Source organism: Nicotiana tabacum, chromosome 15, assembly GCF_000715075.1.
Source record: "Nicotiana tabacum cultivar K326 chromosome 15, ASM71507v2, whole genome shotgun sequence".
NCBI classification, from domain to species: Eukaryota; Viridiplantae; Streptophyta; class Magnoliopsida; order Solanales; family Solanaceae; genus Nicotiana; species Nicotiana tabacum.
The window spans coordinates 31,373,485-31,386,722 of NC_134094.1; the positions used below are offsets into that span (position 1 = coordinate 31,373,485).

Here is a 13,238-nt window from a genome sequence, read left to right on the forward strand (position 1 = left end):
ATCTCGAGATACATGTTGTATAGTCCATTCCTTGAATTGGTGTAGGGTTACCTGCAATTTGTCTAAGTACCTCCACATTCGTTCCTCTTTTACTTGGAACGTTCCATTGACTTGATTTACGAAGAGGAGGGAGTCGCATTTAGCTTTGATCACTTCGGTCCCGAGGCTCTTAGCCAGTTCTAGACCTGCAATTATATCTTCATACTCAGTTTCATTGCTAGTCAATTTTACAGTTCTAATAGATTATCTAATTACGCTTCCCGTGAGTGGTTTTAACATAACACAGAGCCTGGACCCCATCGTGTTGGAGGCACCGTCTGTGAATAGGGTCCAGATTCCTGAATTAGCCCTCGAACTAAGCAGCAATTCCTTTTCAACTTCGAGTATGAAGGTCGGCGTAATGTCGGCCATGAAGTCTGCCAAAATCTGAGATTTTATGGCATCTCGGGGTCGGTACTCTATATTGTACCAGCTAATCTCCACAACCCATTTGGCTATCCGGTCCGAGAGCTCGGGCTTATGCATGAAATTACTTAGCGGGTAAGAGGTTACAACACATATGAGGTGGCACTGAAAGTACGGTTTTAGTTTCCTGAAAGTGCTTAGCAAGGTGAGCGCTAACTTTTCTATGCGAGGATACCTTGTTTCGACATTACCTAGGGTTCTACAAACATAATAAATAGGAAATTGTGTACCTTATTCCTCCTGAACTAAGACACCACTTACCACTACCAAGTAAAGGTACAATTTTTTGTTTGCCTTAGGAGTGTGCAGCAAAGGGGGCTCGACAGGTATCGCTTGAGTTCTTCCAAAGCTTGCTGGCATTCCGGAGTCCAAGAAAAATTATTCTTCTTTTTCAATAGTAAATAGAATCGATGGATCTTGTTTGACGACCTCGAGATGAACCAGCCTTATGAAACTATATGCCCTGTCAGTATTTGAATCGCCTTGATATTGTCGACTATGGTAATGTCCTTTATGGCCTTTATTTTGTCAGGGTTGATCTCTATCCCCCGATTAGATACTATGAACCCGAGAAATTTGCCCGAACTGACCCCAAATGCACATTTCTCCGGGTTTAGCTTCATGTTGTACTTCCTTAGTATGTCGAAAGTTTCCTGCAAATGTTTCAAATGGTCCTCTTCTCGTAGGGACTTGACCAACATATCGTCAATATAAACTTTCATTGATTTCCCTAATTGTTCTTCGAACATCTGGTTTACTAGGCATTGGTAGGTGGCACCGACGTTCTTTAATCCGAACGGCATTATGTTATAATAGTATGTGCCAAATTTCATTATGAAAGAAGTCTTTTCTTGATCGTTCGGGTCCATCCAAATTTGGTTGTACCCGGAGTAGGCGTCGAGAAAACTGAGTATCTCGTGCCCAGACGTCACTTCGGTCATTCGATTGATGTTAGGCAAAGGGAAAGAATCCTCTGGGCATGCTTTGTTTAGATCTTCATAATCCACACACGTCCTTAGTTTATTTTCCTTTTTAGGTACTACCACTACATTAGATAATCAATCTGGGTACTTCACTTCCCGGATAGATCCTATTTTTAGAAGTTTAGATACCTCATCCTTGATGAACACGCGTTGGTCTCGGACTGTGGCCTCCTCTTTTACTTAACCGGATGGAACTGCGGGTCCAAACTCAGTTTGTGAGTGGTTACCTCCGGTGGAATCCCTGTCATGTCAAAGTGGGACCAAGAAAAACAGTTGGCGTTAGCTTTAAGAAAATCAATAAGTTCTTTCCTGAGCTCAGGGGTTAACCATGTGCCCAAGTATACCTTTCGATCTGGTAGATGCTCGATTAATATAACTTGCTCCAACTCTTCGACTGTCGATTTGGTGGTGTTGGTATCATCAGGAGCTATGAATGATCTTGGGACGTTGTAATCGTCCTCATCGTCTGCTCCTTATTCTTCATGTTTCTCCGGTTTGACTGAGCACGGTATCAGTAATTTCTATTTAATCACTTCTCTATTTGTCGGTTCCGCATTCTTCGATGTTGAAACCGCGGGCACCGGGATCACTTCATCGACAACAAACATTTCCTTTGTGGCCGGATATTCTCCGTAGACCATTTTGACTCCCCTCCCCCCTCCCCCAGTGTGGGAAATTTCAGCGCCTCATGTAAGGTCGAAGGTACTGCCCTCATGTTGCAGACCCATGGCCTTCCGAATAAAGCGTTGTACCTCATATCCCCTTTGATCACGTAGAACTTTGTTTCTTGGATTGTCCTGCAGTGTTTACCGGCAAAGTTATCTCTCTTTTTGTTGTTTCATATGCCATGTTGAATCCATTCAATACCCGGATTGCAGGTATGATTTGATCCGTAACCCCAATTGCTCTACGACCCTCGATCTGATGATGTTGGTCGAGCTACCTAGATCAATTATCACACATTTACCCAAGATTTATTGATAAGTACAGATATTACCAGTGCATTATTGTGAGGTTGTACGATGCCCTTGGCATCTTTGTCGCCGAATGAAATAGCTCCCTCCGGAACGTAATCCCGGGTGCGTTTTCCCCTCGTAATAGATACTTTAGTGCATTTTATCATTGGCCCTTGGGGGACTTCGACTCCCCCAATGATCATGTTGATCGTGTGATGAGGCTCTTCTTGTTCGACCTGTTTGTTGGCGTCCCCGTTTCTGAAGTGATTTTTGGCTCGCTCACTTAGGAATTCTCGAAGGTTCCCATTATTGAACAGTCGAGCAACTTCTTCTCTTAGCTGTCAGAAATCTTTGGTCCTATGACCGTAATTGCCGTGATACTTACACATCAAGTTAGGATTTTTCTGGGTTGGATCGAACTGCAATGGCCGGGGCCACTTGGTCTCTTTGATGTGCCCTATGGCTGACACGATGTTTGTAACGTCTATGTTGAAGTTATATTCCGATAATCTTGATGCCTCACGCATATCTTCTTATCTTTTCTTGTATTTAGCTTATGCTTTAGTCATTTTATTAGTTTATTATTTACTCTTTTCAACTTTTTGAATCAAATTCCTTATTTTCTACTCCCGAGCGACCTGTCGAACCCATTTTTGCTCATCAACCCCTAGCCACTAGGCCCTCGATCACTTATCTTCTCGTTATTTACTGGGTGACGCCCGAATTTGTTTCCCCTTCGATCCGCGTTGTACGGTTGGTATTGATCTCGGATCAGTCTTAGCTCCTGATCAATGGCTCTCTTAGATCTATCATCAGTCCTGACGGGGTAAACAGATCCAGAAGAGGCCCCGAGTTGGTCGTCCTTGACCCTGATCTTCAACTGGTACCTGTTGTGGACGTCGGACCAGGTTACCATCGGGTACTCCACCAAATTTTCTTTTAGCTATTGAGAGGCCACAGAACTTCGGGGGTTGAGCCCCTGAGTGAATGCCTAAAGAACCCAATCATCTGCAACTGGTGACAGGTCCATCCGCTCCATCTGGAACCTTGACACGAACTCCCTGAGCATCTCGTTATCCCTTTGTTTGACCTTGAAAAGATCTGACTTTCTGGTCTCGACCTTGATATCTCTAGCATGGGCCTTTACAAAAGCATCTGCAAGCATAGCAAACGAGTCAATGGAATTCAGAGGCAAGTTGTGATACCATATCATTGCTCCCTTGGACAAAGTTTCCCCGAACTGTTTCAACAACACCGACTCGATTTTGTCATCTTCCTAATCGTTCCCTTTAATCATGCATGTATAGGAGGTTACATGCTCATTTGGATCCGTGGTCCCATTATATTTGGGAATATCGGGCATACGAAACCTCTTTGGGATCGACTTTGGTGTCGCACTTGGAGGAAAGGGCTTCTAGATAAATGTTTTGGAGTCTGGTCCCTTCAATATTGGAGGTGCTCCCAGGATCTGATCGACCCTGGAGTTGTATATTTCTACCTTCTTGTCGTTGGCCTCAATCTTTTTCGCCTGACTCCACCCGTTTCGTCAATGCTTCGAGCATCTTCATTACCTCTGAAGTTTCTCGGGGATCGGCTTCACCCGGTCTCTCGGCAATTTGTTCATCACTTCGAGTGGTTTCCCGTGATCATTCAGGCTCGACCATGTTGGGGGCGCGGCTTTGATTCTGCAGTTGTGCTATCGACGCTTATTGAGCCTGTAACATTTTGAAAATCAGTCGTAGGCTCACCTCATCACCTTCATCTTCGGGAGCTTCTCGAGCTGTTGGTCGGGGTCCCCCGCGAACACAGTTTTCTGGATCATTAGGCAAATTGATGTTGCTGGTCAGCTGCGAGTTAGCATCGACCGGGTCGGCCGCTGGGACACCGTTGGGATCGGCAGGAAGCACATCATTACTGGGCACCACATTATTATTTTAGTCATGATGGCCCGACTTAGCGTCAACGTTCAAGTGAGTAGACAGAGAGTTTGACATTTTTAGGCTGACTTGGAATTAAGATTTCAAAGAACAAGCATAAAATAGGGTGTGTTATGGAGATTCATACCAAATCACCACTATTATCCTTAGCCCACGGTGGGCGCCAAATCTTTTACCCCAAAAATAAATAACAATTAAAATTATTTGTGGTTAAAAAGATTGGTTTAATTCAATACGAATAATTAAGAATAACATATAGATGAATTAAAAATAAAATAAACGATCAAACCAATCGCAATACGATGACCAAGCCTGATCTTAGATTGAACAGTAGAATTCGTCATCGATCGGGCCCTCGGTGCAAGCTCGGTCGTGAGTAAAGAAAAAAACAAACAAGTAATGCCTTGAACGGTAGCTAGAAGACAAAAGTAAATTTTTTTATTGCTTTGAATTGCGTGTTACAATGTGTCATATCAAATAAAAACTTTCCCTTTATATAGTAGGAGAATTTTAGTCATAGTATAAGTCTAAAAAAGGTAAAAATCTTCTTCTTTCGGTAATTGTTGATCCATTATCGATCCTGAACGAGATTCGCGCTGTAATATCCAGTTGAGGGCGAATATTACAGCCCTCTATATGTCATGCATAACCGTTCACTGCGTCTTCCGAGGTCTAGAAGTTACACTCGATCTGGGATGCATCGTTTTACCATATCCGATGTTGGATATATCGCTCGTTCTTCCTGGGTCTCGATATGAGGGATTTCTGGCCTCGATTATAAGCATGTCGATCTGTGCTTCCCCTTCGTTCTCTCATCGGAGAACCGGAAAAACTTTGTCCCCGATTTTACTTGTACACATATATAATTAAGATCTAAAAATTAAAGAGCAGCTAGATATCTCATCATAGTTAAAATTTTAGCAATATTATATATCTTCCTATGGGATATGCCATCAACTGTTTCATTGCCTGCAATTGAAGCTCGAATTAGTAAATCTATCAAAATACTTAGCGGGCGTTTGGACATAAGAATTATCCTAAAAGCAAGTGAAATTGTTTTTCAAGTGAAAATAATATTTGAAATTAGAGTTGTGTTTGGATATGAATATAATTTTGAGTTGTTTTTGAAGTTTTGTGAGTGATCTGAGGGAAGGTTTTGAAAAATTAGAAGTTTTTCAAATTTTCGAAAAATTTCAAAATTCATCTTCAAGTGAAAATTGAAAATTTTATGGCCAAACACTGATTTCGAAAAAAAGTGAAAATTTTTCGGAAAAAAAAGTGAAAAAATTCTTATGTCCATACGGGCTCTTAGAGTGTGTCTGGTACAATACAATAACAACACACCCATTAAAATCTCACTAGTGGGATCTGAGGAGGGTAGAGCGTACGTAGACCTTATACCTATCCCGGAAAGGTAGAGAGGTTATTTCCGGGAGACCCTCGGCTCAACAGAAGAGACAATAATATCAGAAAAGAAGCAAAAGAATAGGTATGTAACAACAAAAGAAACCAGAAAAATAATAACAGTGTCGTAAGAGACAGTAAATAAGTGGAAGGACAATAATACAATACTATACAAAACAAAAAATAGTGTGAACACAACATTGACCGCTAACATACCTAGACAAAACTCTATCAAAGTGTGTCTTTGACTCTGGTAGGAAGGAAAATATTTTCTATAAGAAAGTCATTTTTCAATAGTTGGTATGACTGAAGTCATTTTTCATGAAAAAGAAAAAGAAATTCACTTATGGACGGAAGTCATTTTCCTTACAACTCTCGGTGATCGCCTTAAATTGTAGCAAGCATAATCTTCTGCCAATCCGTCAGGAAGTTGAAGTAACTTCTGGCCCAAAGATTATTTTGGCACAATTTATTTTAGAGGAGTAAAAAGTTAAACAACGGCACAGAAAATAGCCTATTTGCATATCTCCCAAAACTTTGATACTTTAATCTAACATTCAACATTCACATTCTAACTGGTCATAATCTATCAGCTTTTTCCACTTCAAGATTAATGTGGTTGTTTCTTACTTGACATTTCCTTTTGCCTTTTCCTCTTCCACCTTTTCTTCCTACAAAATAAAATTTATTTCTTTGATCCAATTTATATGATGACCACTTTGTCTGTTTTAATTATAGCTTTCGGTTATTCAATTTATTTTTTGTTCAAATCTTAAATTCTAATGTGATTAATTTTCTTATGAAACTAATTTTTAATAATTTTAGTATTTCTTCTTTTAATAAGTAATATTTTCTTTGTTTCAGTTTATGTGACGCACTCTGTTTATTAGTTCGTTATAAAACGAATGACATAGTTTTATATTTGAAAACAATATAACTCTACACTTTCTATTTTACTCATTTTACCCTTAATGAGTTTTATAACCACACAAATTGGAAGTCATGATACAAAAACTTTCACCCTCTACGTTTTTAAGCAGTGGCAGATCCAAAATTTTGAGGAAAGGGATTCAACATTTTAAAGAAGCGAACAGTAAAAACTTTTGTCAAATGAGTTCACTAAAAAAAATAAAATTAAACTATTATTATGAATTAAATAAATCACATACAGTGGTACATCATTTTGAAGTAATTTGTTTTTCAAACGAAATATCATATTATAATAAATAATGAACCAAATATGATTGCAAATATAACTAATAAAAAAATCCTAATTAAAAGTGTGTGTGTATATATATATATATATATATATATATATATATATATATATATATATATATATATATATGTTTAATCGAAAACATCGATGAGCCTAATAATATGTACTTTTGGCCAAGTAATCTAGCTTTATCCTTGGTTGTATGTAAAAGGGCATGTTGCATGCTATATGCAGCAAATAAAAAAGTTTGAGTTATATGTAGGCAAAATACATAAGTTACCCCCTAAACTTTGGATCAAATTCCATTACACACTTTTTGCGGACGAAAATTATCTTACACACTTAACCTTTTTAGAGTGTGCCTAAGACATACAACTTTTGAACAGGTAAATTACACGCAAAAGGAGCGTGAAGAGGTGAAAAATGAGCATCTGAAATTTTATATGAACGGTGTAGATTTGAGCAAATTGATCCAAAGGTCTAAATATTTTTTTTTCTTTTTATCCTTTTTTCTTTTACCATTACACACAGAATACAAAAAGAAAAGAAAAAATCGCTAATGCAGGATGCTAAAACCTTCGTCCCCAGCCTTCCTCCTCATTGGTCTTGTTCCTACGATAAACCTCATCCAAGCGCTCCAGTAGATCCAAGTAGGAATAAAAAAGAAACAATCTTTAGATTTAATATCTTTACCCGTATTTTTTCTCCAAAGTCATGGAGCTATCAGTGAAACCCTAATTTTTTTCGTCTTTTGTCAGTCGGAGATGGAATTTTGCTTGAAACTCCGGCCGGTGAAATAGTTTAAATTCTACTTCAAGTTGAAAAAGAAAGAAATTAATACAGCTGGGTGCTTCATTTATATGAATATGGCAGTGACACAAGAAGAGAGTTAATGGATTTTTTTCTTGTGGGTTCTATCTGCCATGCTGCTAGATTTTAGAGGAAGGATCATTGCACATTTCTACTATAACTTAATTGGTGCAAACTCAATAATCCATTTTAGATATCAATCAAAATAAAATGAAAGAAATTCTTGATTTTTCTTAAAGAAAGGGATAAGCAAGGTATTTTATGAGGGAATTTTCCGGTTAATCGGAGAGGAAAGTGGTGGACATGGGGAGGGGACGGTGGGGGCGTGGAAAAGATAAGAGACGGGTGGGGAGGGGGGAGGATTTATTTTCTGATTTCTTTTTCGATTGGGATATTATGTATTTTCTTTTTTCCCCTTGAGTTATGACACATGTCACGATTTAATTAGGGGTGTGTGATGCAATCTCAAAGAAAAAATGGTCAAACATAAAAGTGATCCATAGTTTAAGGGGTAACTTATGTATTTTACCTTATTTTTATATATATCTTAATAACTGTAAAGATAAAGTGTAGTTAGTAGGAATCGATCCTAAGACCAAAGGGAAAATTCTAACCCTCTTAACCATTTTGCATTCATGTTGTGCTAAGGAGATTCATTTTATTTTATATATTCAATAATAACAAATATAACCTTATATACTTAGTGTAATATTTCGGCAAAGGGTTCGGATCCCCCATCCCCTTAAAACAAATCTGCCCCTATTTTTAAGATCATAAGTTTCACGAATTTTTTTTTCTCAATTGAAACCAATGAGTAATGTAATAAGGATTCAATTGAAACCAATGAGTAATATAATAAGGGGTCAATTGGTTGGAAAGATATTATCCCAGGATTAATTATCCCGGAATTAGTTATTTCACCTTTCCATGGGGATAAGAAAACAATACAATCCCGTGATAACTAATTTCGGGATTAATTATACCATAATTTTCTCCCAACCAAATATGAAATAAACTCTTCTTAAATTTAGTCCTGAAATTAATTATTCATTATCCGTCGTACCAAACGTGCCCTAAGAATTCAATCTATATTTAAAACTTGGTATTGAATTGAACATCATTATACACATGCGACGCGAGAAGTAACAAAAAAGCTAAATCAAAATCACAGGATTCACCATATAATTTGAAAGGTAGCTACTTGCTAGTTGCTACAAGTCCAAATAAAAAAAAAAGTAATTCAGAACTTGTCTTCACCCTAATCCACCATTCACTTTTTTACTACTATAAGCTATAGAATCTGAAAAATGATTGGCTTAGACTTGTTGCAAAGCTTAATCTTCACAATATCTTTCAACTGAACATTCACTGACAAGCTGTCATGATCTGTCAGCTTTTGTAGGTGAAGCTTAATTTGGTTGGTTGAAGTTGGCTTATTCTTTGGCCTTTTTCCTTTTCTCCAACCTTCCATTCCAATGACAACTAATATATATAGTGTAATTCTTTTTTATAATATTAATGTCTCTTTTAAGATATTATAACATCTTACCTTTCTCCTTTTCCAGTACATGTCTTATTTTTTTCGAAAAGATGATACTTATCAGCTTGTGTACACGTTGAAGTTTTTATCGAATATCTGCTATTTTCCACTAGCAGAAATAACCGATAATTTCGTCCATAAAAAATAGGGATACTAATCTTGACTATTATAAAAAAATTACATGTAATTATTTTTTTATATTACTTAATAGCGTATAGATGAAATCAATCTTGGGATTCACCCCACATTTTCAAAAGGTAACTATCACACTTGCTCCTACCAGTCCCATTCACAAGTAATTCTGAAGTTGCTCTCTTTGTCTTTGTGGGCATCACTTTTGGACCAGTGATGACCCCACCATTTTTAAGGTTGTGCCTATACTCAACTGCCACTTGTTCAAATACTTCAACATCAAACATGTTCAACTTCAACTTAGGTTTCATCAAATCCCTCACATATGCAAAGGGCAATTGGTCCCTTGGGTTAAACCCTTCAAGTTCATTAAATAAGAGGCAAGAGAATAAATTGGTTGCCACACTATGTTTCCTCAATATTATTGCACTATCTGGTACATCTGCAAGAACCAAGGAAAAAGCCCATACACATAAAAAAGAGTTTTCCATAAAAATTTCAATAACATTAATTTGCAAGACACATTGTAAAGAACTAGACAAGAATCATGATTAAACTAAGACTTTTGTTCTTTGTACAATGATCAAAATAAGACAATTTATATGAAGAATACCCTAGAAGAAGCAACCTGAATAGAAGTTTCATCAAATAGTCTGGAATATTGATCATGGGAAAGAGATTAAAGGTTATGCTATGGCCCTGCCATTAAACTATCTTCAAAAGAAAGAAAAGGTTAATTAAAAGCTCATAGTTGACAGTATATATATTTAAAAATGCATTGCTCTTATCATTTTTTGCTCATAATGTCATTGAACTTAACACATACTCCATACCATATAGTGTGCTAGTTCCATGTAATACCTTGTGTTCTTAAAAGTGAGATTAACTATTTGAATATGGACTGGCTTTAATTAACAAAAAAAAACTATATGGATGTTCGCCTAGCATGAATATTTTGTTTTCTTTCCCCTTTTCTTGTTGGTGATTGAGGAATATTAAACATATATGTCTTATTTAATGTGATATTCTCTATCATATAGCTCCAAGCATCACAAACAACTCGTGCTTTCTCAAAGAGAGATTTGACTGAATACGGAGTTTAAAAAATGAACCAAGACTAATTTCAAAACATATCAAAGGTATCATTTAATCCGGCACTCTTAAACATGTTATGACATTTCTCTAGCTATAACAGCATTCCATTACGGGTAAAATTAAAAGTTTAAAATTAAAGAGTTTTGAAATATAGAAATGTGTCATTTTTAGTGTAACAGACTAACAGGCTAAAAAGGAAAGAAACATAACGAAGAGAGTATCAAATATTTACATTACCTGAAGGGTAAGGCTTTTCAGGATTCCATGGTTGCAATCCATTCTCACAATAAGTTTCCATTTGTTTCTTCAATCCATCAACATCCCACCATTTCTTCCATCTACCAGTAGCCATGGCTTCCTCCATTGTGTGAACAAAAAAGGGATGTCTTGAAATAGCCATATCAACATTTTCCTTAATAACAAGTGAGTGAATCAACAAGAATGGATCAACAACTAGCTGCATTTTGGCATCTATCCAAATGCTATATTTAGAGTTTGGGAAAAGCCTATGAACCAAATATTTTGGAATTACTCCATTCATTGCTGAATTCTCATACAAATGTTCTTTTGCAACTTTAACAATTCTCCATACTCCAACTGAATTCCCATCTGAATTTTTTGAAATTAAGTTGTGATATTGAAGTCCCTTGAGTGTCACATCATCTACAAACATGTAAAAGCATATAGAATAGGGAGTTTCTTTGCCTAGTCCTTTTGGCTGCCTGATTTTGTCATGGTCATTGAATATTGCTGAAATAACCACTACTCCCTTGCACTTTTCCATGGCCATTCTATCTGAAAATTTCAAAAAAGAAAAAAACCAACACAAAATCATCATTGGTTTAACTTATATATACTGACAGTGACACTGCAAATCTTTTTACACACTCAATGTATCTTAGCATGTTGTAGAAGATAATTTACCCTATTTTTCAGGTTACTAATCTCACATTTTACACAGTTACTAGTTTTTCGGTGATCTGACACCATCAGTTTATGAAAGTTAAACATTTGAATAACTCGTCCAAGATTCATTTTTTCTTAGTAATCGTATAATGATGATCCGTGAACCGAGTGTCTATCGGAAACAATCTCTCTGCCTTCACAAGAAAGGAGTAAAGTCTGCATACACATTACTCTCCCTATACTCCACTTGTGAGATTACACTGAATTTGTTGTTGTTGTTGCATAAAGATGATAAAATTCAAGCATAAATTACAGAACAGTCAGAATTTATAGCTTCAAAAGCCACAATCAGAAGTGACAAAAGGAGACAAGAAAAGTAATTCTAGCTTCACAAATGAAATGTGAGTACATGAGAATTAATTCTGAGATCCAAAAAGGAAAATCTTAGTAATTTGAGTACAAAAATACTAACCAGAATTACTGATAGGGAATTGTTTAAAGAATCCACAAGGTATTTCAATTCCATCATCAGAATGATCAAAATAAGAAAACCTTTTCTTGATACTAAAATTCCCACCAAAACTAGCAGCATTCCCCTGAATATACCTTAAGTTTTGTGAACCAAGAAATGTAGAATTTTCACTAAATTCATTGATTTCCTTTAAAGCAGCCCAATAATCTGCCAAAAAAACACAACCCCATTATCTCAAACATCAAAATTTCATCAAAAATCAAAGAGAATTCAATTGTTTAATTTTTTTTACCTGAGAAATAAACAGGGGAATTGCAAGAAGAACGAAAAGTGGGGAGGGCATGTTTGTGTTCACCATAAGAAGAATTGTACAAGAAAAGAGGAGTCTGAATTGGATCATTTGGAGAATATCTGAAGAGACAATTTGTTGGAGAAATGAAAGAAGTGTAAAGAGCTAAGAAGAGAGAGGTGAAGAGGTAGAGAAGAGAAATGCAGAGAAGTTTTGAGTGGCAGAAGAGTGGTTTGGATATAGCCTTGATCCCCATTTACCTATTCTCATAACAGAAATACCATCTTCTCGTGTTGTTATCATCCTATGCAAAAAAATTTTAAAAAAATCTTCTTTTTCTCAACCAATTATTATCTCATTTATGTTAGAGTTTTTTTTGGGATTACAAAAATCTTAGATGTCTTTTTCATACAATACATGTATCAATCAACTATTCGTCAATCTCAAGTAGTAGGAGTTTTCCTATACGAATTCTATTTTATTTTTTAAAATTATTTGCATAATATATGATACTTATTCCAAACGAATAAATACAAGATATGTTTTTGATGCATAGACTTGTATCAAATTACTATGGACGTGTAAAAATATTTTCCATCATATTTAGCTAGTATGTGCTCTATTTAGGTCTAGCTACTTCATTCTATAAATTAAAGTCCTTCGCTCATTTACCACTATACCCTGATCTTGATGTAGCGTGTGTTCAAGCCGGTACATTCTAATGAATAATGATACTCATTTACTACAATACCCTGATCTTGATGTAGCTACGTAATGTTGATTTTTTGAAATTAGAATCAGCTATACTTTGCTCGCATAAGTGGATATATACGTCTTCTCCCATAGTAGACAGCTTAAAAAATTTATATTATGGCCATGTTGCCCATGCATCAATATGTCTTCTCCTATAGTAGACAACATAAAAATTTAGGAATAATACATACCCTCTCCCCTGAACTAGTTCGGTTTTTTCAAATGCACACTTAAACTGTGGTCCTATGACCTCCTTTAATATTTTTAAAACGACATA

General features: G+C 36.4%; 1 protein-coding gene across 1 annotated transcript; it reads right to left on the reverse strand.

The window, feature by feature from the left end:
* Positions 1-9,041: 9,041 nt before the first annotated feature.
* LOC107805626 (alkaline ceramidase TOD1-like) lies at positions 9,042-12,542 on the reverse strand. The gene is made up of 4 exons (XM_016629693.2): positions 12,212-12,542; positions 11,920-12,126; positions 10,779-11,336; positions 9,042-9,888 (listed from the first exon to the last, which is right to left on the reverse strand). The coding sequence occupies exons 1-4, from the start codon at positions 12,462-12,464 to the stop codon at positions 9,539-9,541; spliced, it is 1,368 nt and encodes a 455-aa protein (XP_016485179.1). The 5' UTR covers positions 12,465-12,542; the 3' UTR covers positions 9,042-9,538.
* Positions 12,543-13,238: the final 696 nt, after the last annotated feature.